The 27,818-nt window shown below is 48.8% G+C and overlaps 1 protein-coding gene across 1 annotated transcript in view; it reads right to left on the minus strand.

Moving 5' to 3' along the window:
• Positions 1-63: 63 nt before the first annotated feature.
• The window catches only part of acvr2aa (activin A receptor type 2Aa), a 29,178-nt gene continuing 1,423 nt past the window's right edge, over positions 64-27,818 (minus strand). Inside the window, exons 2-11 of the mRNA XM_062457250.1 lie at positions 19,951-20,167; positions 18,590-18,699; positions 14,166-14,320; positions 8,215-8,358; positions 7,523-7,666; positions 7,040-7,185; positions 6,650-6,764; positions 6,372-6,510; positions 4,614-4,744; positions 64-3,570 (exon numbers count right to left, since the gene is read on the minus strand). Of these exons, the coding sequence (XP_062313234.1) occupies positions 3,376-3,570; positions 4,614-4,744; positions 6,372-6,510; positions 6,650-6,764; positions 7,040-7,185; positions 7,523-7,666; positions 8,215-8,358; positions 14,166-14,320; positions 18,590-18,699; positions 19,951-20,167 (1,496 nt within the window). The 3' untranslated portion in view covers positions 64-3,375. The remainder of the gene's footprint in view (positions 3,571-4,613; positions 4,745-6,371; positions 6,511-6,649; positions 6,765-7,039; positions 7,186-7,522; positions 7,667-8,214; positions 8,359-14,165; positions 14,321-18,589; positions 18,700-19,950; positions 20,168-27,818) is intronic.

Consider the following 27,818-nt stretch of genomic DNA (forward strand, 5'->3'; position numbering starts at 1 on the left):
TAGAATCATTTTAACTACTTGAAGAAAAGAAAACATACACTCATAAAAAAAAACATGGGACACTTCAGCAGTCACTATACTTTATTTAGGGGGAGAAATAGCATACATAATTTCTTCTGTACAATATTCAACAATCACTTCCGACCAAGCCCTGAAACAGTTTGTTAAATTCTTGCAAAACAAAGGAACACGTGTCAGGTTTTAATTAGGGTGGTAAGATGCCTTGAATGAATATATCCGCAAAACGTGTAACACGCTTCAGTTTATGGAAACGTTCTACTGTGATGAAATATTGTGTCAGCATAGAGTGAAAATGAAAAGAAAAACCCGTTGCTGGTCTTATATCACAGGTGATGGTCACAGCGTCGTAATGACGTTGTGAGATCACTTGCCTGGAACACAGACCAATTTTGTGAGAATGAGCACCAACAGAGATGTCTGAGGTAACGCATAAGCTGATCCTGGGAGTTTTGACTAGTGTAAAGACTTTCTCTTTCAAAGAGGAATTTTAGTGTTGTTTGGGCCTTGACATAAATTACTATTAAAACAATTTTTAAAATACAATTATATATAAAATAAACAACATAAAATCATTCTTTTTAAATATTAACATTATAAAAGGATTTTTTTTTCTTTTATGTCTTGAGACCATAAAAAACAACCTCATGCTAAGATCACAATCTAAAACAACATTCATATGTACATACTGTGCATCTTCCATCCAGTCATCTGCTATTGTCATTGAAGGGGGTTTGGCTTTTTGTTAAAGGGGTAAATAAGCAGGCTAGATTTAACACGCGCCTCTTAGAAGTACCGTGGAGCAGAAAGAACAGATAACTCATGGCTCCACATGCTAAAGACCTGGGCCTGTTTTGGTCAGAAACATCCCTCTCTCAGGGCACAGACCATCTGCACAGCAGCTGTTAAAACAACATCCTGCAAGGGTGGAACTTGGAAATGAATGCCTGATCTGACCTAGGACCCCCTCAGCATCAGTGCTACACGCAATACAGGTGAGAAGTGTCAAAATGGCAGCCGTTGCATCAGTCAGACAGTCTACTGGTTGTGGTCATCTTGGCTAGCTGTGCCTCTTGTACAGTCATCGTCCAGACCTTCACAGCCTGGCTGAGTTTCTGTTGCTACAGTATGGACACCAGTAACGCAAAGGAGAGACCCCAAGCGCTCAGGCTGCTACTGTACATTAGACAGCCCCTTCAAAAAGACCAGAAGTCTACAAGGTTGTGTTGCAGTCGTTATGAATCTCAAAACATACGTTCTTGCACCTTTGAGTTGGCAACCGTACGTGTTGTACTTTACCATGGCCAGAGGATTTCCTGGTTTTTAACAAGACATCAGATTTTTTTTTATAGCTAAAAACAAAACAAATAAACGCTACACTGAAATGTCAGTTGAGGCAATGGCGAACCAGTGTTTGCTCCAACATGGATTGCATACAGTTAGCTGAGTAGAAACATAGTGTTATATCCCTGAATGTCTCTGTTGGTGAAGAGGCAGAAGCACAGACTGAAGCCACCAGTGTAGCATCCCCTCTAGAGAGGGCGAGCCAGAATACTGAACACATCACTGTGTTAAGATGCTTAAGCTACTCAGAGCTTCTCGCCTTGTCATTTCAATCAACCTACAAGCTTCCATTAGCCTTTTGAGTTTAGATTTATGTGTTTGCCATCTGAAAATAGGGCGTATATCCAAAGAAGGGAACGTGTCTGTTGATGGCGGACAGGGTGACAAAGAGAGGGCAGACAAGGTTCGACTCCATGATGGCTACATTGTAAAACCTGTCGTCAGCCGCAATGATATCCACTACCTCATGATGTTCTCTCCTCTACATCGCAATGCCATCTTTTACCTCGCGAAGTAGACCAAGTAGGCTCGAGCAGAACTTGGCCTGCTTTCGAGACCTAACGTTTGCATACGACCCTCCACTGAGACGTCACCACACAATGGCAGGAGGAAGTGACAGCCTGCAGACAGAGGGGACCATAGATAGAGATGTGTTTCCTGAGCTATGGTGATACTGGGTACAAGTAGCAGACTATAATCTGAAAAAAACACAGAGGGAAGGTAGAACTTGCAACTCCATATCAGAAAAAAATTATATATAAATCATAATCATCGGGGGGGGGGGGTTCCACAACCGACACCAGCGTCACTTATAAACAGAGGCTCAAAACTTACAAAGGACAAAATAAAAAAAAAAGGACAGAATGAAAACCAAACAGAAGGCATGCGCTTATGTGTGACACTGCAAACCTAACAAGGGCTTTAAAATATTATTTTCTTTGAACTCTGATATTCATATTTTCAGGGATATTCTTCTCAAAAAAGGTCTAACATTTTCAGTAAAACAACAACGCTCACAGTCACATTTGAATCGCAGGGGCAACATAGGAACACAGAAGCTTACAAGGCAGAGACACTGGTTTTTGAATGGCCATTTTACGTTGGCATACTTAAAAGTCCCGCACCCCTCCCACCCCCCCCACTTAAAAATGCTTCAATACCAAACACGGTCGTCTGAATATTCTGCAGTGGTCTTAGTGTTGCCATAGAAACTCACTATTTGTAGAATGTGAAACTGAGGTATACCTTGTTGAGAGGTTGATGGTAATTCTGAAGAAACGCTGCGGTGCAGGTCTGGATAAACAACCTTGATTACGCTGTTCTCTCCCTCTCACACACTCTCTCTTGATATATATACAGCAGCAATACACAGACATTCAGAAGCTGTTTCTTATTGGCATTACAATAGTCATTCATAGAAACACAAAAACAGCAAATCGTGTTTTTAAAAACCAAGTTGCCCTTTTTTATACTGAAATGAAGTGAACTGTTTGTGTGGGCTCTATCCACGCCTGCTTTTCTTAAAAAAAAACTAAAACAAAAAAAGAAGTCCAGGAAGTAATTTTCCTCATCTTTAATAAAAAATGAAAAAAAAAAAAAATGAAAAAAAGAGAGAGAAAGATATCAGTCAAAGGGTCAACCTTAAAATTACTGAGTCATTGTCAAGGTCCTGGACACCAGTGTGTCCAAATAGAAGTCTAGATGATTGCTTTTCTCCTGGCTTTGTTTCTCCCCCCACCTCCTGGATCCAAGGGGGGGAGGAGGGGGATGGGGGGGGCAGTCTTCAGGCACACGTGTTGCTAACCGTCACACAACGCAGTCTAAACCGGGAATCCCCACATGTGAATCCAGATCCTCTCCGTGATTGGCTGACAACTTGTGTACAATCAGAGACGAGCACAGGTAAGAGTCACTGTAGCTCATTGGCTGAGCCCATGCAGGGTCCGGCCCACCGGCCCCACCCTGACTGGTCCTCAGCCCAGTCAGCCCTGCTCTGATTGGTCCTCAGCCTAGTCATAGGCTGGACTCCTTTGGGGGGTAGTCTACGTTGGTGACCATGGTGACCACCGTGACGATCTCCTCAGGCGCGGTGACATTGTTGAGACGCTGCATCTGAATGACGCGCTCCTCCACGCAGCCGGCCGATAGGCGCGCCTCCGCCTCGTGATCCCAGCACTCCTCTATGGTCTCACACAGCATGGTCAGACCCTGGGGGATACAGATGGGTTACTGCACAGGACACACACACAGGGACGCGCACACACACAGGGACGCGCACACACACACAGGGACACACACACACAGGGACGCGCACACAGTCAGGGACGCACACACAGTCAGGGACGCACACACAGTCAGGGACGCACACACACAGTGACACACACACACAGGGACGCACACACACTCAGGGACGCACACACACAGGGACACACACACACACACACAGGGACACGCACACACAGGGACACACACGCACAGGGACACGCACACACACAGGGACGCACACACACAGGGACACACGCACACAGGGACACACGCACACACAGGGACGCACACGCACAGGGACGCGCACACACACAGGGACGCACACGCACAGGGACACACGCACAGGGACGTGCACACACACAGGGACACACACACACACAGACACACAGTGACACACACACACACAGTGAAACACATACACACAGAGGGAGGCACACACACACACACCACAGCATGGTGCAAGTCTGAGAGAGACTAGACTCCATCAGCTAGGCTAGCTAAGCTCATCTCCAGCTCCAGAGGACAGGAGGCTGCGTGGCTGGAACAGATATGATGGAGGCTGCGTGGCTGGAACAGATATGATGGCAGACACTGATAGGGCAGCGAGAAGCAGCAGCAGGTTCATACAGGAAAGGCCACTATCTTCTAGACTCGAGGGAGAGAAATCTGGCCACAAAGACGGTATCGTTCTCCAATCGATATCGGTCTGGTATGGGGTCTGGTCTGCTCGGGGTGAACGAGGTGTAGCAGCCAGTGCTGGGGGCAGGGGGATTTTTATTTGGGTGGAGCATGAACAGGTGAGACTGGGCATGGCCTACTGTGTGGAGGATGTAGCTGTAGAGATGTGCTCACAGAGCATACCTACAGTCTGATCCCAACTCCTCCTGAAAGCCTCATTATGGATTCATGTGTCATCATCTCTCCCTGTCACCTGACCACTGGGAATGCAAGGGATGATGGGATTTGTAGTGATTTGTGCCACTCACGGGGTGTTTCTGCCAGCACTCCCTGAGTGTGGGCCTGAGCTTCTTGTGGACGACCACGTCCTGCATGTCCTCCAGGGACGGGTGCTGGCCCACCTCCTCCTCGAAGGGCAGCATGTACTCATCCAGAGGGCCTGCATCGAGGACGACACACATTCCATGATTAAGCCCTGCCAAAGTATAGGAGGCGTGTGTGGTCTACAGTCAAGGAGGCGTGTGTGGTCTACAGTCGAGGAGGCGTGTGTGGTCTACAGTCGAGGAGGCATGTGTGGTCTACAGTCAAGGAGGCGTGTGTGGTCTACAGTCAAGGAGGCGTGTTTGGTCTACAGTCGAGGAGGCATGTGTGGTCTACAGTCGAGGAGGCGTGTTTGGTCTACAGTCGAGGAGGCATGTGTGATCTACAGTCGAGGAGGCATGTTTGGTCTACAGTCGAGGAGGCGTGTGTGGTCTACAGTCGAGGAGGCATGTGTGGTCTACAGTCGAGGAGGCGTGTGTGGTCTACAGTCGAGGAGGCGTGTGTGGTCTACAGTCGAGGAGGCGTGTGTGGTCTACAGTCGAGGAGGCATGTGTGGTCTACAGTCAAGGAGGCGTGTGTGGTCTACAGTCAAGGAGGCGTGTTTGGTCTACAGTCGAGGAGGCGTGTGGTCTACAGTCGAGGAGGCGTGTTTGGTCTACAGTCGAGGAGGCATGTGTGGTCTACAGTCGAGGATGCATATGTGTTCTACAGTCAAGGAGGCGTGTGTGGTCTACAGTCGAGGAGGCGTGTTTGGTCTACAGTCGAGGAGGCGTGTGTGGTCTACAGTCGAGGAGGCATGTGTGGTCTACAGTCAAGGAGGCGTGTGTGGTCTACAGTCGAGGAGGCGTGTTTGGTCTACAGTCGAGGAGGCATGTGTGGTCTACAGTCGAGGAGGCATGTGTGGTCTACAGTCGAGGAGGCGTGTGTGGTCTACAGTCGAGGAGGCGTGTGTGGTCTACAGTCGAGGAGGCGTGTTTGGTCTACAGTCGAGGAGGCATGTGTGGTCTACAGTCGAGGAGGCATGTGTGGTCTACAGTCGAGGAGGCGTGTGTGGTCTACAGTCGAGGAGGCGTGTGTGGTCTACAGTCGAGGAGGCGTGTTTGGTCTACAGTCGAGGAGGCATGTGTGGTCTACAGTCGAGGATGCATATGTGTTCTACAGTCAAGGAGGCGTGTGTGGTCTACAGTCGAGGAGGCGTGTTTGGTCTACAGTCGAGGAGGCGTGTGTGGTCTACAGTCGAGGAGGCGTGTTTGGTCTACAGTCAAGGAGGCGTGTGTGGTCTACAGTCGAGGAGGCATGTGTGATCTACAGTCGAGGAGGCGTGTTTGGTCTACAGTCGAGGAGGCGTGTGTGGTCTATAGTCTAGGAGGCGTGTGTGGTCAACTACAGTACAGGATGTGTGAAGGGGTTTGAGTGGTCTACAGTGTGAGTTATGTGCGGTCTAACAACTGAGGTCATCCAGAACGTTCTGCCTGATGAGACTTGTCACAATAACCCCGGGCCAGACCAGGTCAATACTGCGGCCAGACCAGACACAATCTATAGCTGTGTGGACAGGCTAGGAGGGTAGGACTCAGTGGACCAGGACCAGGACATGGCCTGCTGCAGGCCACCTCCTACACCGTGGGTGTGTGTCAGGGATGGGCGTGTGTGTATGGGCGTATGTGTAGGGGGGGGATGGGCGTGTGTGTAGGGGTGTGTGTGTAGAACTGTGTGTGTGTAGAAGTGTGTGTGTGTGTGCTCACCGTCAGCTGCCTTGCAGCGTGAGGCCAGCTCCCAGAGCACCAGGCCCACAGCATACATGTCTATCCTAAGGAAGGAATCTCTCTGGAAGTTGATGGCCCCCTCCAGGACCTCCGGAGCCATGTACCTACGGGTGCCCACCTGAGGGGGGGGGGGGGAGAACGAGACGTATAAACACACATACACAAATATGAATACATCCTGCTGTGTCGTTAGCTTCCAGACTCAGTAGATGATGCTGATGATGATGCTGCTCTACCGACAGCATCCTTGGTCTCACCTGTCCATGAGTGTCTCCAGCTGACTTCCCTGCCTCGAACCTCAGGGCCAGGCCAAAGTCAGCTATGCAGGCCGTCAGGTTGGTCTTCAGCAGAATGTTTTTGCTCTTGATGTCCCTGTGGAGGAAGGACAGCACCTTTAGAGCTGCATTCAGACACACAGAAGCTCTTGGATCAGAGGGAGGTGGCCTAATAGATGGTACGACAAACAAGCAGACAGGCTGACAGATGGGTCTTTCTGTTGAGGAGTGGATGGTGAACAAGGCCTATTAGCAGACAGACAGGCAGGAGGTTGGTTACAAGGTAGTGTACCAAAGGGGGAGGCAGAGTAGAAGAGGGGGAGGCAGGGTATTAGAGAGGGAGGCAGGGGAGCCGAGAGGGAGGCAGGTTACCTGTGAGCGATGGCAGGCTTGTGTCCATCCTTCAGCCCAGGGATGTCCTCGTGGAGGTAGGCCAGGCCTCGGGCCAGAGTCTGGGCGATGTGACACAGCTCGCTCCACGACACCACGTTGGCCTTCAGATAGTCAGTAAGCGACCCCTGGGGGAGGTGTCACACAGGTCACACACATAGCCTCCTTTGGATATCATAATAATGTATTCATCCAAAGCGACGTACATGGGGGGTTTTGAACCTGGGACCTTTTGATCAGCAGGGAAATGTTTTACCACTGAGCTACACTCTTAGATTTCAGGGACATCGCCGCTAACAAAACACACATACAAATCATGCACATGCACTCTCTGGAATCTATGGATTCATCCACTAGAGGGCAGGTTTCCCCCACAGAGAATGGCCAGACCCATTCTAACTAACAGAGCCGCAGAGCGTGAGAGAAGGTGTGATGTGTTCCTCTGACCAGCAGGGGGAGCCCTACCTTCTCGTGGTAGGTGGTGATCAGCCACAGCTCGATGTCCATGTTGGAGCCCCTCTTCTCTGCGCCCAGGAAGTGGAGCAGGTTCTCGTGCCTCATGCCGCTCAGGTTGTAGATCTCATACTCGTTCTGCCACGACTGCTTGTCCTGTGAATGCCACGCGGACAAGAAATGGTTAACACAACGGATTGTGTGCTTGACATCCACAGATGAACAGGCTTTATAGGGTTAGGGTCCCTGCTTTCATCATATATTATATTACAGCTCAAACATTATTTACATATATTTACATAGCGGAAAGGGATTAGGGTAAGCCTGATGCATATGACATTCCAGAACCTCTCCACGGGTCTTAAGGCAGCAGCTGAACTGGTCTACACAGTGACTGGGCTTCCATAATGATCTGTCATATTGGGCTCAGTGGTCAATCGAGGCCACAAGAGGCTTAGTGATTGGCCTCAGTTAAGGGCCCTGGTCAGACAGGGCGGGGGGGGGGGATTAGTCCTGGGGCTTTAAGACTAAGACTAACGCTCCCCCCTCCACCCCCACACACACACACACCACACCAGACACACAAGAAAACAGGGAAAGCCTGCCTCATGGTTTCGTGCTAGCCTGCCTGATTCCTTGCTGCCTCCCTCCCTGGCTGCTTCTGTTAGCCTTCCTCCCTCCTTGCTAACTCGGTGAAGCCTCACCTGAATGGGGAAGATCTTCACAGCCACATAGTCATTGAGCAGCTGAGCCTTCCACACGCAGCCAAAGCGCCCCCTGGCTTTAATCTCCAGCAACTGCAGCGGTTTCTGCCCCAGGATGGGGGATGGAGGCATGGGTCCCGGGTCCTGGAGGAGATGGAAACACACAAGGAAAATGGAGCAAAATCAATAACAATGACTACCCTTGAGCATTTGAAGTCAGAGAGAGACCGAGCTTCAACTGTGTGGCTTAGTTTGGGAAAGTGGGGCTGTGAAGATCCAAAATGGCAGCCGAGGGGCAGGATCAGTGAGGCCCCAAGATGGAGGAAAGGGAAACTTGTGAGCAGCTGCCAAGTCATTGCTATGAAGATTTGACAGACGGGGCTTATGAGGGGTTGGAGTAGGAGGGGGGGGGGGGGGGGGGGGGGAGTCCTGAGCCTGTTACACTTAATCACCAACCTCTGTCTCTGGACTGCTGGGTGATGCTGACCTACATTGAGCGTGGCAGGGGACTGGAGTGTGTAATTATATGAAGAAGATGCTCAAACTACCTAACAGCAGCCCAGGTGCTCACGCTGAAATGTTCCCTCTGGGATGAATACTTCCTCCAGGACAAGAGATCCCACCACCCCTGGCGGGAAACAAGCCTGTATGTATGACTAATGGCTGACTTAGCTTGGATAGGCTACTCTGCTAAAGGCCTCCAACAACCTGAGGCCTAAGAAGAGCACTCTGTTCTGGTGTTAATGTAGGTGGAGAGTTCCATACGTGTCCAACCTACTGCCTACTGTGAGCACGAGGTCTCTAAATACAGTTTGTGTGTGTGTGTGAGGGAGAGAGAGAGAGAGTTGAGTCATGTACACACACACCATACCATCCCACATGTAGCTACTGTACATGTGTGTGTGTGTGTGTGTGTGTGTGTGTGTGTGTGTGTGTGTGTAGAGGGTCAGGGGATAACAGCTCAACAGTGGGAGCAGAGGACAGTGTGTGCATGTGGTAGAGAGAGAGGGTAACCTAGCCAGACAGGTTGACATATAGGCCATTAGGCAGGGCTAAGGCTGTGTCCCCAGCCCAGCCTCTGCTCCACACCCAGCTCCTCTAACAGCGCCATGTCCAGGGTCATGTTTACAATTCCATTTCTCCCACTGCCAGTCACTGAACAGGCGCTCATAAAAAAGAAAACAAGGCTTTTTTTAATGGTACAGTTGTCCCTGTAGGCAAGGGCAGGATACGGGTGGGGTTTGTGTGTTGTGTCTACGGGGAATGAGGGGGCTTGCTATGCATTTATTATATTTATGAGCCACTTTTTTGCCCTTCAAAGCAAGGATCAATACTGTCGTTTACAGGCCATTGAGAAGAGAGAGAGAGAGAGAGAGACAGAGAGAGAGACAGAGAGAGAGACAGAGAGAGAGACAGAGAGAGAGACAGAGAGAGAGACAGAGAGACAGAGAGACAGAGAGAGAGTAGGTGAAGTGTATTTTGAGGTGAGGTTGTGTTGTGCATGTGCGTGTGGTGCATGTCTCCCTGGCGACAGTTCTCCACCATCCCATTGGTCTCATCACAGATCATCCATCAGTTCAACTAGATGGTATTGGCTGCATTCATGGCATGCTCAGTCTTGCATTCCAATCACTGAGTCACTTCCTCATTGGTCCATGCACTTGATTAGTCCGTGATTACGGGTCTGCTAACAAAGACCCAATCAGGACAGTGGATTTAATGCATACATGTCCATGCACAATAACAAACCATCGAAGAGCATCACAAAATGAAAAGACTGCTTGGTACAAGTCAAACTGAAAGAAACGTTGTCGCACTTGAAAAGGTGAAAAAGCAGGCTTGAATAATGTGATCAACAACAAAAACAAAAAAAGATGCAAAAATAAGTCAAACAAACTAGAAACCCTGGGCTCAGTACGAGCCAACAGCTGAATGGAGCTCGAGTCTTACCTCAATCATTATGTGAAAGGCGTGCTAGTAGAGGAGAGAGGCATAAAACAAAGATCCAGCATGAGAGACATGGAGGCAGAGAGACATAGAGTCAGAGAGAGAGACATGGAGTCAGAGAGAAAGACATGGAGTCAGAGAGAGATGGAGGCAGCAGAGAGACAGACATGCAGCGAGAGACATGGAGTCAGAGAGAGAGAGACAGAGAGAGATGGAGGCAGCAGAGAGAGAGAGACATGGAGGCAGAGAGAGACATGGAGGCAGAGAGAAAGAAAGACATGAAAGCATAGAGAGACAAGGAAGCAAAGAGACAAGGAAGCAGAGAGACAAGGAAGCAGAGAGACAAGGAAGCAGAGAGACAAGGAAGCAAAGAGACACGGAGGCAGAGGAGGGCAAGGGAGAGACGGAAGAGGAGAGAACGGCAACTGCAACAGCAAGGCTGATCCGATGACCTAAAGGTCAGACAACAGACCTACTCCTAAACAGGCTCTTATGATTGGCTGCTAAGTGACCATTGCCTTCGCTGACCTAGCTTCAGTTTAGCACACAGGGGCGGGAGGGAGGGAGGGAGTGAACGAGCCCCCATTGTTACACTGTAACATCTGGAGATGAGTGATCACTCAGCCCTGGGTTGGGCTCACCTGCAGCCAAGCGTAAGAGTCACGACAGCGATGGAAAGCACATTAAGCTGGAAGAGAGTTTAGGGCTTCTCCAACGCTCGCACGCAGACACACACACACACACTTTCTCTCCTTGCAAAACAATCCTATGGAAAGCCAGGACCATTTGTACATTATTCATCCACAACCAGCTATAGGGCCTGAGTGATTAATAGTACTCTGTGGTAGGCCACACACACGAGGATGCTGGTGCTTGTGGAGCACCTCTTCACTGTGTGTGTGTGTGTACATTACAGTGTGTTCAGCCCGGGGATGCTATCAAAATGACAAGCTGACGGTGAGCATTTCAGCCCCTGCCAACAACTCCCCCAGATTTTTTGCAACGCCTGTTAGAGAGTGTGATTACGCTCCTGGTACCTAACCCTCCCCTGACACACACTGTCAGGCAGCACACACTGTACTCCCACACACACACACACTGTTCCCACAGACACACACACACACACTGTTCCTTACCCACAAGCACAGTCTCCCCCACACCTGCTCAACACAGTCCACCCCATTTGCATATACGCTAGTCTCCATATGCGCACAACTAAATCCCTTCGAGCTTCCGGCAATGCGGCCGTTGAATGAGACTGTGTCCTGTGCACGGTGGAGCAGAGCAGGGCCTTGAGGTGGTGGTGATGATGTTGATGGTGTAGTGATGGTGGTAATAAATTGTGGTGGTGATGGTGGTGGTAATGGTGGGGGTGATAGTTGTGTTGGTAATGGTGGTGGTAATGCTGGGGGTGATGGTGGTAATGGTGGGGGTGGTGGTGGTAATCGTGGGGGTGACGGTGGCGGTGGGGCAAGGAGGGTGTGTGCACCCCCACTCCCCCTCCAGGCTGAAGGACATGCTGACTCAGACGGGGTGTTTAAAAATCTGGTAAATAATAGAGCTGCTCTTTCCTGCCTCTCAAGATCACGTTGCATTCTGGGATGGAGGTCAGAGAGGGTGGCCACGCACGCACGCACGCACACACACACACACACACACACACACACACACACACAGGGACTGAGCTTGGTCATCCATAAACACACACCAGGACTGAGCCTGCCCTTACAAACACACACGGACTGACCCTGGTCATACAAACCATGGAGATTTTCACTAAGTGCCTGCCTGCGTGAGTGTGTGTGTGCATGCGAGTGTGTGCATCATGTGTATTAAGCGTAATCCTTGTGTGCGTGTATATGTGTGTGTGTGCGCATGCATTTAGCCATAGATTTATCAACTTAACCCCAATTCTCCTTTTTCACAGCTAATGATACAGCTCTATGAACATAAACATAACATGAACATAACTGTGCTGTACTTCAAAACGTTTGTGTGTGTGTGTGTGAGTGTGTATGCGTGTGGTCTGTGTGTGTGTGTGTACACTCCAGTAGGAAGTGCCAGGCTGTACAGAAGTGAGCGCTGCATGTGGGAGGAGGGGAGGGATTAATGAAAATCATGGCCTGTTATCGATCAGACCTGGCATGTCTCATTGACCTGGGAAATGCTGCCTTTTGTAGCCTGGAGGGAGGGGGGACAGAGTAGGGGGTAGGTGGGTAGAACAAAAGAGAGAGAGAGATAGAGGGAGAGAGAGATGGAGAGAGAGATTCAGAGAGAGACGGAGAGAGATGAAGAGAGAGAGAGATTCAGAGAGAGCTGGAGAGAGAGACGGAGAGAGATGAAGAGAGAGAGATGGAGGGAGAGAGAGGTCATGCATTATTAACCCGCCCCCTCCCCCACTCGGAGCTGCGCTTGCCTGTGCTCTGTGGTGCGAGGATGAGTGGGCGAGGACCACACACACACACATGCTGTAGTTTGCGCAAGAGGGCACACACACACACACACAACAAGCCCACACAAATGCATATACACACACAAACAAGAACTACCACCCCTGCACGCACCCACACACCACCCACATACTCCCACTACCTCTCATAACTAAGATGCTTGTTCATTGGCTGCTGGTGCCTGGAGGCCCCCGCCCCCCTCAGCTGTATCCAGCCCCTGTTCTGCTCCGCCGGGCATATCACCGGCCGCCCGCTGTCCCCAAACAGGACCCCACATGCACAGCAGGTGACTGCGGACGGTGCTGATGTTGGGAGCGCTGCCAGGTTGAGGGTCCCAGCGGGTCACCATGACCTCTGACCTCACAAGAGATGGAGCACAGTGGAGGACGCCTTTTCTGAACTGACCAATCATGAACACACCAGACTCTTCTGAACTGTAAACATCAGATGGACAGACTGACAGAAAGCTGGATGGATAAATAGACAGACATATATATATGTAGACAGATAGGCAGACAGATGTATAAGACAGACATATATATATAGATGTAGGGGGTCAGGTGGCTGAGTGGTTAGGGAATCGGGCTAGTAATCAGAAGGTTGCTGGTTCGATCCCTGGCTCTGCAAAATGACGTTGTGTCCTTGGGCAAGGCACTTCACCCTACTTGCCTCGGGGGAATGTCCCTGTACTTACTGTAAATCGCTCTGGATAAGAGCGTCTGCTAAATGACTAAATGTAAATGTAGATGGCCAGAGATATATGTCTATAGACAGATAACAACAACAACAATAGAATACAGACGAGGTGAGAGACAGAAACACAACTAAATAATAAAGTCACCATTTATACAGTGCCACCAGGCACAAGGGCCTTTGAAATCGGATTCCGCTAAATGCCACGCTTCTATAGGCACTGTGGAGGTAGGCCCCACCTGCCAGGCAGTGTGATGCCTCACTTAGCTGTGGTGGAGGGCCTGTCATGAGGCTTCCTGCTGTTCTGAGCATTCATGTGGCAGGCTGGTGCCTGTGTGTTTGTGTGTGTGTGGAGGGAGGGGGGGGGTGGTACATTGGCTCAGTCAAGGTTCCGTCACACCCCATCAAGCAGAGCAGAGGTGACACAGCTGCGGGGAAGAGAGGCTCTGTCTGTCCATCTCCTGAGCTGACAGCCTCTCTCCCAAACAAGACTTGTAGGAAAAAGTAGAGAGTGGCATTTAAACAGACGGGAAAAGAGAGTGTGTGTGGGTGCGTATGTGTGGGGGGACAGATGTTTGTATGTGAGGTGATGTATTTGTGTCTGAGGAGAGATAGCTGTGTGTGTGTGAGGAGAAGGCGTGAGAGTGTGGGAGAGAAATTATTTTGAGAAGTAGGTAATGTGCCCTTTACAGAAAGAGGCTGCTCAACTCGACTGTGACGCCACAACAACAGGACAGTCTCAAGCTTTGGGACGTTGAGCCGAGTCTGACACGAACAATGTTTCCCCCCCCCCCCCCCCCCCCCCACATGCTACTGGTAGAGTCTAGCCTGATATGACAACTCTCGCCTTGCCTGTCTTACCTGGGTGGGCACCAGCACGGGTGGGTACGCCAGCTTGTGGTGGCGGTACATCCAGAAGGAGAACAGGATTATGGCTGTAATCCCCATGATGGGAACCAGGGAGTACATGAGGGTGGTCACCATCGCTGGCTTAGGGGGGACAGGGTTAGACGTTGCTGGGCAGAGAGATGGAGAGAGAAAGAGAGATAGAGACAGAAGGGGGGGGGGGAGGGGGGAGAAAATATTAAATTGCATCAAATTATATCAAGACAATAAAGTGCTTCAAAATCAAGTTGTTGAGGAACCGTTTAGCTTAGCACTATGCGAGGAATATCCATTTAGCACAATGCTAGTTAGCTACTAGATCAGCGCTAGCAATTGCTACTTAGCACAGATCTAGGCTAGCGTTAGCCACTATTGTGCTAGCGTCAGCAACTCAGCTAGTTAGCCACAGGGGAAATGTTTTTGGTCCCTAATCACCTGCACCAGGAGGCTGGCAACTGCACAGTGCCAGGTCTATGTGGGCTTTGTGCTACTAGTGTGGTAGTCTTGTCCCTCCTGTCCTCCTTCCCTCCCCACCTTTCTCTCTACTCCTCCTGACAGTATAGCAGGAAGTGGCCAGCTTGTCAGAGTCCCAGCTTGGTGTCGGACACCAGGACAGCGAGTGTTGAAATGGAGAGGAGAGATAGAAATATAGAGAGATGGAAAGCAAAGGGTGAGAAAGATGAGAAGAGAGGGATAGGGTCAGCAGAGGAGCAGAGAGAGATAGTGGACAGAGAGGGAGAAAGGGAATTAAGAGAGATGAGGAGATGCAAAATAGTGCCCTTTGTCAGAGAAGCAACTGTGTATCAATAATAGTTCATGCAGTGCAGTAACTGCTGTGATGGGTTTCTCTATGCTGGCCTGCCAGCCTGACATCCAGTGTGTGCTTCCAATTCCATCCCTCCACTTCTTTCATACTCTCTCTCTCCCCATCCCCCTCTCTCTCTTCATCCCCCCTCGCTCTCTCCATACCCCCCTCTCTCAATCGGATTCCATCTCTCGCCTTCTCCCCCTTCCGCCAATCCGTATCCCTCTCCCTCTTTCTCATCCCCCTCTCTGAATCTCTTTCTCTCCCCACCTCCCCCCCCTCTGGAAGGGCTGACCTAAGATAAACTGGCATTCGCTAGTAACTGACATGGTTACAGTAGTTAGCTAGTAACTGATGTGGTTACAGTGGTTGGCTAATGACTGACGTGGTTACAGTGGTTAGCTAGTGACTGATATGGTTACAGTGGTTAGCTAGCGACTGACATGGTTACAGTGGTTAGCTAGTGACTGACATGGTTACAGTGGTTAGCTAGTGACTGACATGGTTACAGTGGTTAGCTAGTACAGTTGCCAACCTTGTCACAATGAAATAAGGGACAAAAGGTGGCCTGCCGCTGCAGTACGGGGTAATCCCTATTTCCACATGACAAATCGACTGAACAGCGTCACACATTGCCCTAATTTTCTTTTTTGTGAAGGAATTGGCACATTTACTTAACGTACACTGGCGCAAGTGCGGGGGGGCTGAGATTGGATGATGACCGGTGTCGGTGATCATTTTCCAGTGTAGGGATAAGCACTGCTGCTGTTGCATCAGTCAGTGGTTAGATCGGCGTAGCATTCAATAAACGGGACAAGGGAGATCACATATGGGACAAATCAATTAGGCCCGATATAAAGGGAAGTCCCGGCTAAAACTGAACATTTGGCAACCCCATTAGCTAGTAACTGACATGGTTACAGTGGTTAGCTAGCGACTGACATGGTTACAGTGGTTAGCTAGTAACTGACATGGTTACAGTGGTTAGCTAGCGACTGACGTGGTTACAGTGGTTAGCTAGTGACTGACGTGGTTACAGTGGTTAGCTAGTGACTGACGTGGTTACAGTGGTTAGCTAGTGACTGACGTGGTTACAGTGGTTAGTTCGTGACTGACATGGTTACAGTGGTTAGCTAGTGACTGACATGGTTACAGTGGTTAGCTAGTCACTGACGTGGTTACAGTGGGGCACTGTGCTTTTTGTCTTGCCACCACAACCTAACCCTCAATCTCTGCCCCTCCCCCACGCCTCCCCCTCACTCAGCCCGCCTCTCTCCTCTCCCTTCCCCCTCTCTGCTCAGCGCTCAATTTTAGCTACGAGCGGGATAAGAACCCGGATTAGCCTCTTTGAGCTGAAAAACACGGCAGCACCACCCCCCCCAGCCCATTTACTCTCTGAGTACTGCATACTTCCTGCTTTAACCCCCCCCCCCCCCCCCCCCACCAACCCTCGGGCATCAGGATCACCGCACGGCACACGCAACTCTGCCATGGAGGCACTCTGGTCAGCGGGTCATGCTCTCTCTCCCTGCTCTCTCTCTGCTCTCTCCCTCACCTCCATGCTTTCTCTCTCTCCTGCTCTCTCCCTCCTCCCCACCCTGTTCTCTTGCTCCATCCTCCCCTTCCTGCTCTATTTACCTCTCTGCTACTCCCTCTCATGTCCCCCTCCTCCCTTTTCTCGCTCTCCATCTCCCTCTATTTCATGCCCCTCCCCCCTCCCCAGCTCTCTATCCTTTTCGTGGCTCCCCAGATAGGCCCTGTTGCTAGGTTTAAAAAAAGCACCGATGCGTGCATGCATGCGTGTGTGGTGTGAGAGAGAGCATCATGCATGCGTGTCTGAGCGTGTGTGTGTGTGTGGCGTGAGAGAGAGAACGTCACAGCTTTGATCGCTCAATGCTACACTAAGCGGCCACAGTGCTTTCCTCTTGTAAATGTCCCCGGCATTCCACATCTAGTTAGTTCCTAATGCCGCTGCCTGCCTGCCTCTGTACCTCCCTGCCTTTCTAGCTCTCTCTTGGCTCCCTGTGTCTCTGTCTGCCGTCCTGTCTCTCTGTCTGCTTATCAGTCTGCCTGCCTCTCAGCCTGCTTGTTTTTTTCTCTGCCTGCCCATTTGTCTCTTTCTCTGCCTGACTGTTTGTCTCTCTGCCTGCCTGCCGGCCTGCCTGCCTGCCTGCCTGCCTGCCTGCCTTTCTCTCTGCTTACCTGCCCCTTTGCCTCTCAGCCTCCCTGCCTGTCTCTCTGCCTCCCTGCCTGTCGTTCTGCCTGCCTGTTTCTCTGCCTGCCTGCCAGCCTCAGATCCACACAGGGTTGCATAAGCAGGCGAGTGGCTCCATCTACAGAGCCATCTCCTCCTCCAAGCCATAACACACCCCTGTTGTGTAACGCAAAGAACACACAGCCACATTTGGACCACTGATATCACTCGCTCAACAAGATCTAGCGGTTTAGACGAGCCAAAGAACAACAGGACGACTTCCCACAAACTGAGTCTGGGGTGAGATTTCTCTGAGCAGACAGACAGGATAGGATCTGCAGAGGAAGTGCTCTCCACAGAGCGCTGTGCAGGCTGTCCTGGGTTGTGGTTCAGACCAAGGGCCCCTGGTCTCTGGCCGAACCCCCGCAATCCCTGGCTAACCTCGATCCTGTAACCCCCTGAGACCAGCCTCACTGTCCTGACGAGGACATCCCAACAGGTTTCTATCACTGAATGATGGACAAAGGGCAGGTTTTTAAACGGTCTAGCTATAGCCTAGAACTGCACAGATGCAAGCAGTTGTAATTCCAGTTCCAGAACATCCAGACTGGTCTGGCCCCAGCCCAGGGCTAGAGAGCCCTTCCCCCTCTGCTGGGAGGGAGGCCTGGTAGCTCCACAGGAGGACAGATCAGCCCCTGTAATCTGAAACACAGCAATCCCTGAAGCACGGAGACACAGGGCACGCCACACGCCTCTCTCACCCCACTCTCCCCCTGCCCAAGGGCCCCTCTCACCCACTCTCCCCCTGCCCAAGGGCCCAATGACAGGGGGTCGATCTCACACAGCCCAGGTTTGAATGATCAAACAAACTAATCGAAGGAGCGGCAGTTTGGATGCAAAGATGTCTGGAGCTGGTGCGTGTGATTCTACTATCTACCTACTGTCATACCAGCAGCAGGTGAGCATTCTCCATTGAGACACATTGCGCACATTCAGACATACTACATAGGGCTTGGCGCAAAAGTGGCACAAGTGACATATTCAGAATGTTCTGATTGATTGTAATTATTTAATTAAAAACGACATATTTAAGCAATCTATACTTTTGTAGAGATTAGTCTTCAAGTAATTGATGTCACAAAAAAAGAAAAATATAAACGATTACAATTACTTACGCCTATTTTGCTCCAAACTCAATTGAATGTTTTCAGCTTTCGTCACATATGTATTCCATTTTCTTTTGCCATTTTGATAAGGCTCATCAAGACCTTTAAAATTATAGATACAACTATTTTTTGCCTAATATGTCTCTTACACCCCTTTTGCTCCAAGCCCTCGATATTGTCCTCTTGAACGTACACAGCCTAAACTTACTACTGCTTTTGGGTCTGGGTCACTTACTTGGTACTGTTTGTTTGTCTGGGTTGAAGAAGAATTTCTCATTGCACATGTTGCCTTCACAGCAGCAGAAGAACACCTCCGGAGCTTCTTTCTTCTCTACACATTCAGCACTGCAGAGGAGAGCAGAGGATGAAGTTAACATGGTAGCCTCCCTGACCATGGCCGTTTGGATGAAAGGACCTCTCTTTTTGTCCCTCTCACTGTCTGTCTCCTCTCACTCTCCTCCTCTCAATCCCCCCCTATCGTTCTGCCCTCCTCTCCCACTCCTCCTCCGCCCCCCCCCCGTTCCCCCCTATATCTATTAGCGTCTCCCTCTCTCTCTTTACTTGCTTTGGACGACTGTTTGTCATACTTGCACTTTTCAACTGAGTTTGCAGTTACTCTACTGACCTTGGGAGATAAGCACCACCTGTACATTAGGTATCTTTGTGTGCTACATTTCAGTTGAAGAATTATTACGCTACCATGTTGCTTTCTGCCGCAGTCCCATTCTCTGCTTTACAACCTTGCCAAGACGTAGAGAGCCGTAAAATAATATAACAATAAAGTTGACAAAAAAAGGGAGGAGAAGATCTATTGTCAGTTGACTATGTTCACTTTTAGGATTGCTAGCTGACCTTCGGTGGCGTGTTGTAAACAGACGTAAACAAGCTCACTAGGCCGGAGCGGACAGCTGCGTTTACTTCGGCAAACTATTTGTTTGTAAAAGGAGAAGCGAGGGGGAGCGTGCCGGTTGGAGCCTGTTTACATGTCGGGCACGAAGACACGCTGCTCTGCTGCCAGGCTACCTGCTGTACTTAGTTGAGTAATAACGTGGCGGCATGCCACGCTTCAAAAACAAATCGATCCGGTTACTGCAGGTGGGGGGTTAACGGGTTTCCGTACGTGCCGAGACAAGAGCGGCCAGGTAACTGAGACAAGAGCCCTCTTGTCTCTCACACGCTAGCGCAGGGACACACTCTGGCAGCTCCCTCACACACCACGTTTTTGAGAATGGTGTGAGGAGGGGGAGGGGGGGGCAGGACAGCCCCGCTTAATAACATGTTTTCACAACTAAAGAGGGCTGAAGTTGAAGCACTTGAAAGCGCTGCATGTGCAGTGGATATCAACGTGCCAAACCCTATAACTGCTGTGCTGACGGAGTCACAGGCCATTTGCAACATGCAAACTGAGGATCTGACGATATCTGTAGCTGAGGAGGAAAAATATATTTTTAACAGGTTATCACAGCTCTGCATCTACCATGCTGCCATGCAGTCCGAACGCCCACCCACCCGCCACCACCACATTAGTACACTGATAACTCCCGTGACAAGTACACATCATCCTGACAACCTCCCAGCACCAGGCTCCAGCAGTACCTGTCATAGCAGCTGATGTCGTCCAGCCAGCAGCCCTGCTTGACCACCTCCACCACGCCCGACACGTTGCGCCAGGTGGCAAAGCAGTGCCGCCGCTTGTCCTTCTCGCCGTGGCACGTCTCGATGGCGCTGCGGTTCCCGCGGAGGTCGGCGGAGTCCGTGGGGTTGTAGCTGTAGTGGACGCACTCCTGGGTCTCCGACCGGCCCAAGATGGCGCCTGAGGAGGACGAGGCAGGTTCTGGATCAGAGATCATGGTCGAGGATCCAAACAATTCTCCCCCCCCAACCCCCAAGCAAACTGTCAGGTAGGATAAATAGCTTCAGGTTGGGTTACAGATCCTTTTTCACAAAGAGATTTTCAATGCAAAACATATCCAGTGGCCAAGCGTACCACAGGAGGGACACGTCGTGCATAATCAACACTGTTCACTGGCCCGTTGCTCTGCACCACATCCACCATTAGACCCAACCAGCTCTAGAGGATGGCATAGTGTTCTAGACTATTCTACTACAAGAGGCACACTAGTAGAGGCCTCCTCCTTGCATCCCTGACTATGGTGAAGGACAAAGAGGGGGAAGAGGAGTTGTGAGGGGAGCCTCACAGGTCTCAGTAGTGATCACTAACAGAGATGTCTGTCACCAGTGTAATGGCCCGACAGACAGTAGTCCTGTAATTAACCAGTGGTGATGAGAGCCTCTGGAGGGAAAGAGGCTGGGGGGAAAGACAGAAAGGGAGTGAGACAGAGAGAGCAAGAGATAGAGGGAGAAAGAGAGAGATAGAGGGGGGGGGGGGGACAGAGCACAAGATAGAGGGAGGAAGGGAGAAAGAGAAGGAGGGAGTGTGAGACAGTCTTCAAACAGCAGGCTGTGCTGTGTAGGAAAACGGCTTATCGTGATTTATTAACTATTTGCCCAGGTCCAGAGGTAACCTGATAGCATTCTCCCTGTTGCATTCCCAGTGCTGTTGAATCTTGTTTTAGGTTCAGGTGTGGAACAGTAGTTCCATGAGTTATGCAAAATTAGAAGCGGGAGTCAGGTGGCTGAGCGGTTAGGGAATCAGGCTAGTAATCAGAAGGTTGCTAGTTCGATTCCCGGCTGTGCCAAAAATGACGTTGTGTCCTTGGGCAAGGCACTTCACCCTACATGCCTCGGGGGAATGTCCCTGTACTTACTGTAAGTCGCTCTGGATAAGAGCGTCGGCTAAATGACAATGTAAATGTAGAAGCACATCAAATCCCCTATGCCCCTCTTACTGTCACGCAGGTTTAGATGCACATAGGGGTGAGGGGAAAAAAGATTCACATATGAATCTCAATTCAGTCTTCTAGCGTAAAAAAAAAAGAAAAGATAAAAATGTGAAAAAAATCCTGAATCAATTTTTTATCGAATGGTGACTCCAAGAATCGATTCGAATCGTGAGGTCCCAAAAGATTCCCGACCCTACTACACATGGGGATGAACTGGCCTAGGAGCCAACATAAACACCCTCAGAACAGAAACAGTGAAAAGAGCAAATAGCTGAGGGTGAAATAACATTCTCCAAGCTTACTACTCAAACAACTCTGTCAAACCCTAACCTGTTCATCAATGACTGAGGGCCTAACCACTGCTTACAGAAAACTTATACGCCTTATCTTCAACACCAAAAAGGCCAAACAAAATAATTTCTCTTATGGAGTATAATCCTTGAGACTTAATCTTATCTAAACAAAATGAGAGGATTTTCAATTTCAGAAGCAAAACATCGCCTGGAGGCACCATATGGTTTAAGAACAACAAGAGCTGGTTTTGTGGTTAACCCTCTCAAAAACTCAAGTGGTGACACTGACCAACAAAACAGGCTTACTTAGTCAAAGGATGAGGCGGGTGGGGTTTGACAATGACAACACTTGTCAAAGCAAAGCCACAGATATGCAACTACACACAGGTACCTGGCACACACAGTTCACACACACACACAGAGAGATGGTTCAACTGTTGTGGACATCTGATGAGTTCTTTTTGTGCATGTGGACAAAGTATTCTATCCAGCCTAGTACCACTTGTTATGGGGGTGGGGAGGGTAAAACGTGACTGTCAGTTACTCAGGGTTATAATACTCCTACATAAAAAAAACTGGAACCTAGAGTTCCTCATTCCACAAGTGTACGACAGGAAGGAAGACCTACAACCATGCTTGTGCTGACAATCAATTATGAGCTATGCAGTTCCAGCATAGGACTATCCAAGCCCCAGGCCAGGGATCTAGAACTGGTCACGCAGGTTGAGAGGAGACAGTTGGCGCCAAGGAAATGAGCAAGGGAGGAGGGCAGATGAAGCTCTTTAATATTGCTGCACGTGCCAGACCAACTGGACTGGGGGATACGATGACTCTCATTAGCATTTCCAAGGGCTCCCAGGGGCTGGCGTGTTCATCATGCGGTGTTAACTACCAGCTCTCTGATGAGCTTCGATAGAAGTAACTGAGCCTGAAGAGAGATTGTTTTGTCCAGGCTAACGGTTCAGAGCTAAACCCTTGTGCAGCAGCACATTGTAAACATGCTCAGAACATCTGAAGGCACCAGAGCAGTGTAGTGGGGAGCAGCATTCTGCAAGGATAAGTGCATTTAGATTAATTCTCTATCACTCGTGGACCCGGTCCAAATCAGCCCTCGCATTTTCATTCATATTCATTTCAGAGAAATACAAACAAAGACAAAAAGAACGCCTCGTTAGGAAACTAATGGTGCAGTGGAGTATGTAGCGGCACGGAGGAAGAAAATTATTTTGGGGGGAATTAATTTGCTAATTGCCCCTCAGTGGGTATAAATCCAAAGGATTAGTTCTGGAGACACAAGTCGCTATTATCAGGATTACAGAGTATCTGCTGGAATTCCTGTCACTGCCAGGCCAGGGTGCAAGGAAGACGGGTCTCAAGATGCAGCATCAGGCATTGAGATCTCCTTAACAGGATAACATATCTGGGCCAACAAATCAAAAAAGACAAATTGACCCAGACGCTAAAACACAACTCACAAAACGGGCCCTTGTTCAAATGTCACAATTAATGTATTTATCATTGTGAAATTGTGAGACGTGGTTGGTTGACAGACATCACACATTCTGAGGTGAATGAGGGATGAAAACTATTTTCCAATTTGCTCCAAAATAACTCAGCTGTTTGCCTATTGAAAAGAAAGAGTTTATCAAAAGAACCAGAGCTTCTTGCTAAATTGTTTAAATGCCGTTTTCTGAGCCAGCTTCATAATTGGGGATGAAAACTAAAAATGGCTACATTATTTAACCAGAGGACAACCAGGATTTTGTGTGAGTGCTTTGACTGAAGACTATCCCCTGCTTTTTTTATTTTATGATTGTAGCACAACGGGCCCGACAAAAGACAGCTTAAAGCCCCACTTTGCCAGCTCATCAAGTCTGTTGCAGACTCTGATTATCTTGTCTAGCCCTGGCCAGGATTAGATGAAGGGGGGTGAGGGGGAGCAATACACTTTCTCTTGTACTGCACCCCAGTGCATAAAGCACTCCCCAACAAGTGAAATGTTAAAAATAGTGTTACTACCCACAACACAAATTTGATTACAGACATGGTTGAGCACATCTACTGTAAAGTATATTTTCTCCATTGTAAAGTCCCATTACAACACATACAGTGCAGTAATGGTACATGGTACCAAACGGCCAAGAATCTCCCTTTTTGACCTGCTTGAAATTTGATGAAGTGAAAGGAGTTGGAAACGTGAGGCTACACGTGCACACTGGAGGGAAGTAGACACCCAAGGGTTCAGGTAGACAATGTCTTCAGAAAGATCCTGTTGAACTTTTGCCTGTCATTTATCTCTAGGGAGTCAGGTGGCTGAGCGGTTAGGGAGTCAGGCTAGTAATCTGAAGGTTACCGGTTCGATTCCTGGCTGTGCAAAATGACGTTGTGTCCTTGGGCAAGGCACTTCACCCTACTTGCCTCGGGGGGAATGTCCCTGTACTAACTGTAAGTCGCTGTGGATAAGAGCGTCTGCTAAATGACTAAATTGTAAATGTAATCTCTTTCAGTACTTTGTCCTCCAGATTACCTCGATTCAGCATACTTTGCTTCAAGGGAATTCTACTGAACAACCATGACGCATGTTGGCTGCTTGACACTGACAGAGTAAACTCCTACTTTCTGAGTTGCTCATTGGCCCCAACAGGCTCAACTTTCACTGTAAAATATGCTGCAGGAGGGTTGGACTAGGAAGGGAGTTCCAGCTGAAGCTGGGTGTGTTTACTACCTAGTTGCTAATGGAGGTACTGGTGGTGCTTGCTGGTGGAGGTTCCAGGTGAAACTGGGCGTGTTTACCACCTAGTTGCTGGTGGAGGTACGTGGGCGTTCCAGCAGTGTTCCGGACAGATGAGCAGTGTAACTGGAGCTGGATCCGAGAGGCCGCTGGACATTCCAGTCAAGATTAAGATCTCTCCAAATTCATCTCCACGTTGAGCCATTTCTGAGAATGGACAAAGGCCTGGCAGTCTTAGGGACTCTCCAGACTGGCTCATCAGCAGCAGGACCAACATTGGGTCTATCCATTGAAGAAATATAACATAAGCCAACATCTAGACGTCCTTTGGAGTAGTTCAGCTTTAACGGTTGCGTTTAGAAGGTACATCGCTCATCTCCCCTTGTGGATGTATATCAATCCACAGAACCCTTCCATATGCTTGTCCTGCATTGGCCTGTGTGGAAGTGGAGACATGCTGGATCGGCTGAGCGCTTAAAATTCCATGCTAGCCCTGGCCAAAAGCCTTTGAGCCAACAAGGCCTACAAATGAACAGAATGTTTTCCCAGACCTGAGGAATCAAACGAGTATTGAGTAAATCACCTGAGAACAATCTGCGCATGTGTTTTCCAAGGTGAACTCGGCTCCAACTGGGTAATATAAATAATTCATGTCTTCATGATGCTAGGACCTGCAACACTATCTTGGCTGTTGAAAACCACCATTGAGCCACAACACACAGAAGAGAAAGAAAAAAAAAGTCCTGAGATGAGGTTGGCACTTTAAATCCAAAAGGTGTGCCATTAGGAGACCAGACTCACAGCTCGTTCCTACAATTACATTTAATGGCTTTCCATCTGTGAAACCAGTTCAGAATAACACTTTCATCGAACACATTCTTGGAGTCCCGATAACGATCCTAAAACAACAACAAAAAAGCCCTCTGTACTGCTGCTTGTGTTGTTGTTGTGGCAACTCTTTCACATGCAAGTAGTGGAATGGTGGTTCAGTTGACAACATAACCAGGTATTTTTCCGGTCAAGCGATCCTACTCTCAGACATAGGGGTGGACCCTTACAGCTTGTGGGAGAGAAAACACGCCCCAGGAAACTACCTGACCATGAGATGAGGGCTCGGTGCAGGTGGCTAGATAATGCAGAAGGGGTTACAGCAGAGTCCCATTAATGAATCTTGTTGAGGCATGTTCACCCGCTGATATTAAACAGGATGGAAGAAGAAGGATCCTGAGCATGAATAAAATAAATCAACGAATGTGGAAAAATTCCTATATCCACCAAGGAATACACCCGTCTAAGCAAGGGCTAGGAAGCAGAACACAAATCACAACAGGACCTGACTTCACCCTGCTCTCTGACTGGTGTCATTAACTCAATTAACAGAAGTCAACAACATGGAGAATAGACCATGGCGCCACTGCTCTGCCCAGTTTATAAGGTTAGGGTGTTATAATGAAGGGCATCTTCACCCAATTTGACCAAGAAACCCCTCGGTAATGAGCAATACACATTCTAATTGTGTTCTTCTAAAAGCCCCACTTGTAAAAGCCACCAAGGTAATGCGATAATTATAGCTTTAGAGAGGGGCTGCTTAAAATTCAGAAGGATAGGAGGCGAGGGCGGGATGGTGGGCTTTTGTTGTGCGGTGTGTGGGGAAATTTACATGTGAAACAGCTAAGGTCCTGCGAGCAAATTCAGCTGGAAAACCAGCTGGTCCTGGCCCCTTCAGAATATAACTACCACCTTGACATCCAGGCTCATCACTTGGCTTGTCTGTTGAGTAATGGTATTCATTTGTGTTGATCACACTAGAAAAAAACAACAGGGGTATCAACTCAATGAAAACAATTTCATCTTGAGGGTGAAAAAATATCAATTATGTTTTTCAAAAAAAGATTAATGACACCCCCTTTGTTATGCCACTGACAGATAAGAACATATGTGGCCCCCTTGAGAATGACATCACGGTCCTATGCATTGTACAGATCATCCTAATCCCTCATAAATGTGCAGTTCAACTAAAGCATTAAAGGGTTTCTAAGCTACCATCAGTATGGATTGCTTTGTGAGTGAACCAAAAGATGGAAATGGGGTTTAGTATGCTATTATCTTTCTGCTACATAAAAAAAATATATATGTATATTTGTTTTGGGGGGTGGGAGGATTTGTGACAGACGTGGAGTGGTTCTCTAATGGTCTCCAGCTGGGAAGTCTGATTAAAGACCCTGCCTGGACACTGGTGGGGATGAAGATGACCCTGGTCTTCTCGTGCTGAGGCAGAGAGGGCAGACAAATCCAGGCCTGACCTTTGGGAACATGCTTCATAAGGTTGGAAATCTCTACTAAACACGTCAAGACCTCTAATGCCTCGGTAAGGTGTTAAACCTTCTTTTGGAGCCACAAATGGTGCATATGGAAAGGGAAGAAATAATAAACTTGCTTTGGTGCATACAGCAGTCACCACTCTTTAACAATATCTAAAGGATATGTCTTGCCTTTCTCCCCATGTGTGTTAGTCTTTAAAACTGCAAATCATAACAACCCATCCCTCCATGTGGAGTATTTTCAGGACAGCCAACTACCTCTCCTTTTTCCTTCTGCTAAGAACCCATGGGGATCTATTTGTCAGTCTTCATGTGCGCGCACACACAAACCTCCCCCTACGATGCCACAAACTCCAAAGGCCAGGCTTATCAACAACGGCCTAAACAACCTCCAAACTGCCGACGCGCTAGCTCTGAATAATGGCCACTTCCTCAAAATAACCCCGGCGTCGATCCGCTACAGTAACACAGAGGGGAGGAATGTGACATTCATTCTCTGCTGAGGTCAAACCCCAGCATTGTAAGGGAGGTTGTGCCTAGGGGGAAACCAGCAGATTGATCAAATCTTCCGTGCAGATTATTGGGCCCAGTTCACAATCCACTTTCACTAATGATAAGTAAAGGGAGCTCTGAATCCGAGGATATGTCTCAAGTCTTTGAACCCTGTGCAAAGAAAGTAGTATGGTGTGAAGAGTGATAAGCACAGATGGAAGACTTTCTATCAGGGTAGGCGCCAGTGACACAGAAACTGACAACAAATAGCTTTCACTGCAAGACCATGCATTATTTTTGTTGTTGGTGATTTGGTACATTTGTGGGGGGACTTTTTGAGACTGATAGTTATAGATCAAGAAACAAAAATAGAATTTCAAAGCTATGAGAAGAGGGAGAATTTTGTTTTGAGGTAGTCACCGATAGAGAAATCACTTTTAGCACAGGTCAACATCTACATTTGTCATCTGTGTGATATAGTGTCCAGTTACAGGGTTTTAAAGTGAATAGACAAGTGTTCGATCCGCGATATTTTGTACTGGAGTCTTATGCATCTCATACTACTGAGAATCTAAGAGTAGCCTAGATGAGTTGCATTTAGAATCATCCTGTTTAAATATGCATCACCTTTGACATCGCATGCAAAGCCCACAATGCATTAATCATAGCGCCGTATGCATTATATATACTCTCCCTCTCCCCCGTTAAATGAACACGCTGCCTGGGCTTTGCATAGGCCTCGGTCTACTATATGAAGGGACCAGTATGCAACCCTTTGTTAGTT

The sequence above is a fragment of the Osmerus eperlanus genome, chromosome 3 (genome assembly GCF_963692335.1).
Source record: "Osmerus eperlanus chromosome 3, fOsmEpe2.1, whole genome shotgun sequence".
Classification (NCBI taxonomy): Eukaryota; Metazoa; Chordata; class Actinopteri; order Osmeriformes; family Osmeridae; genus Osmerus; species Osmerus eperlanus.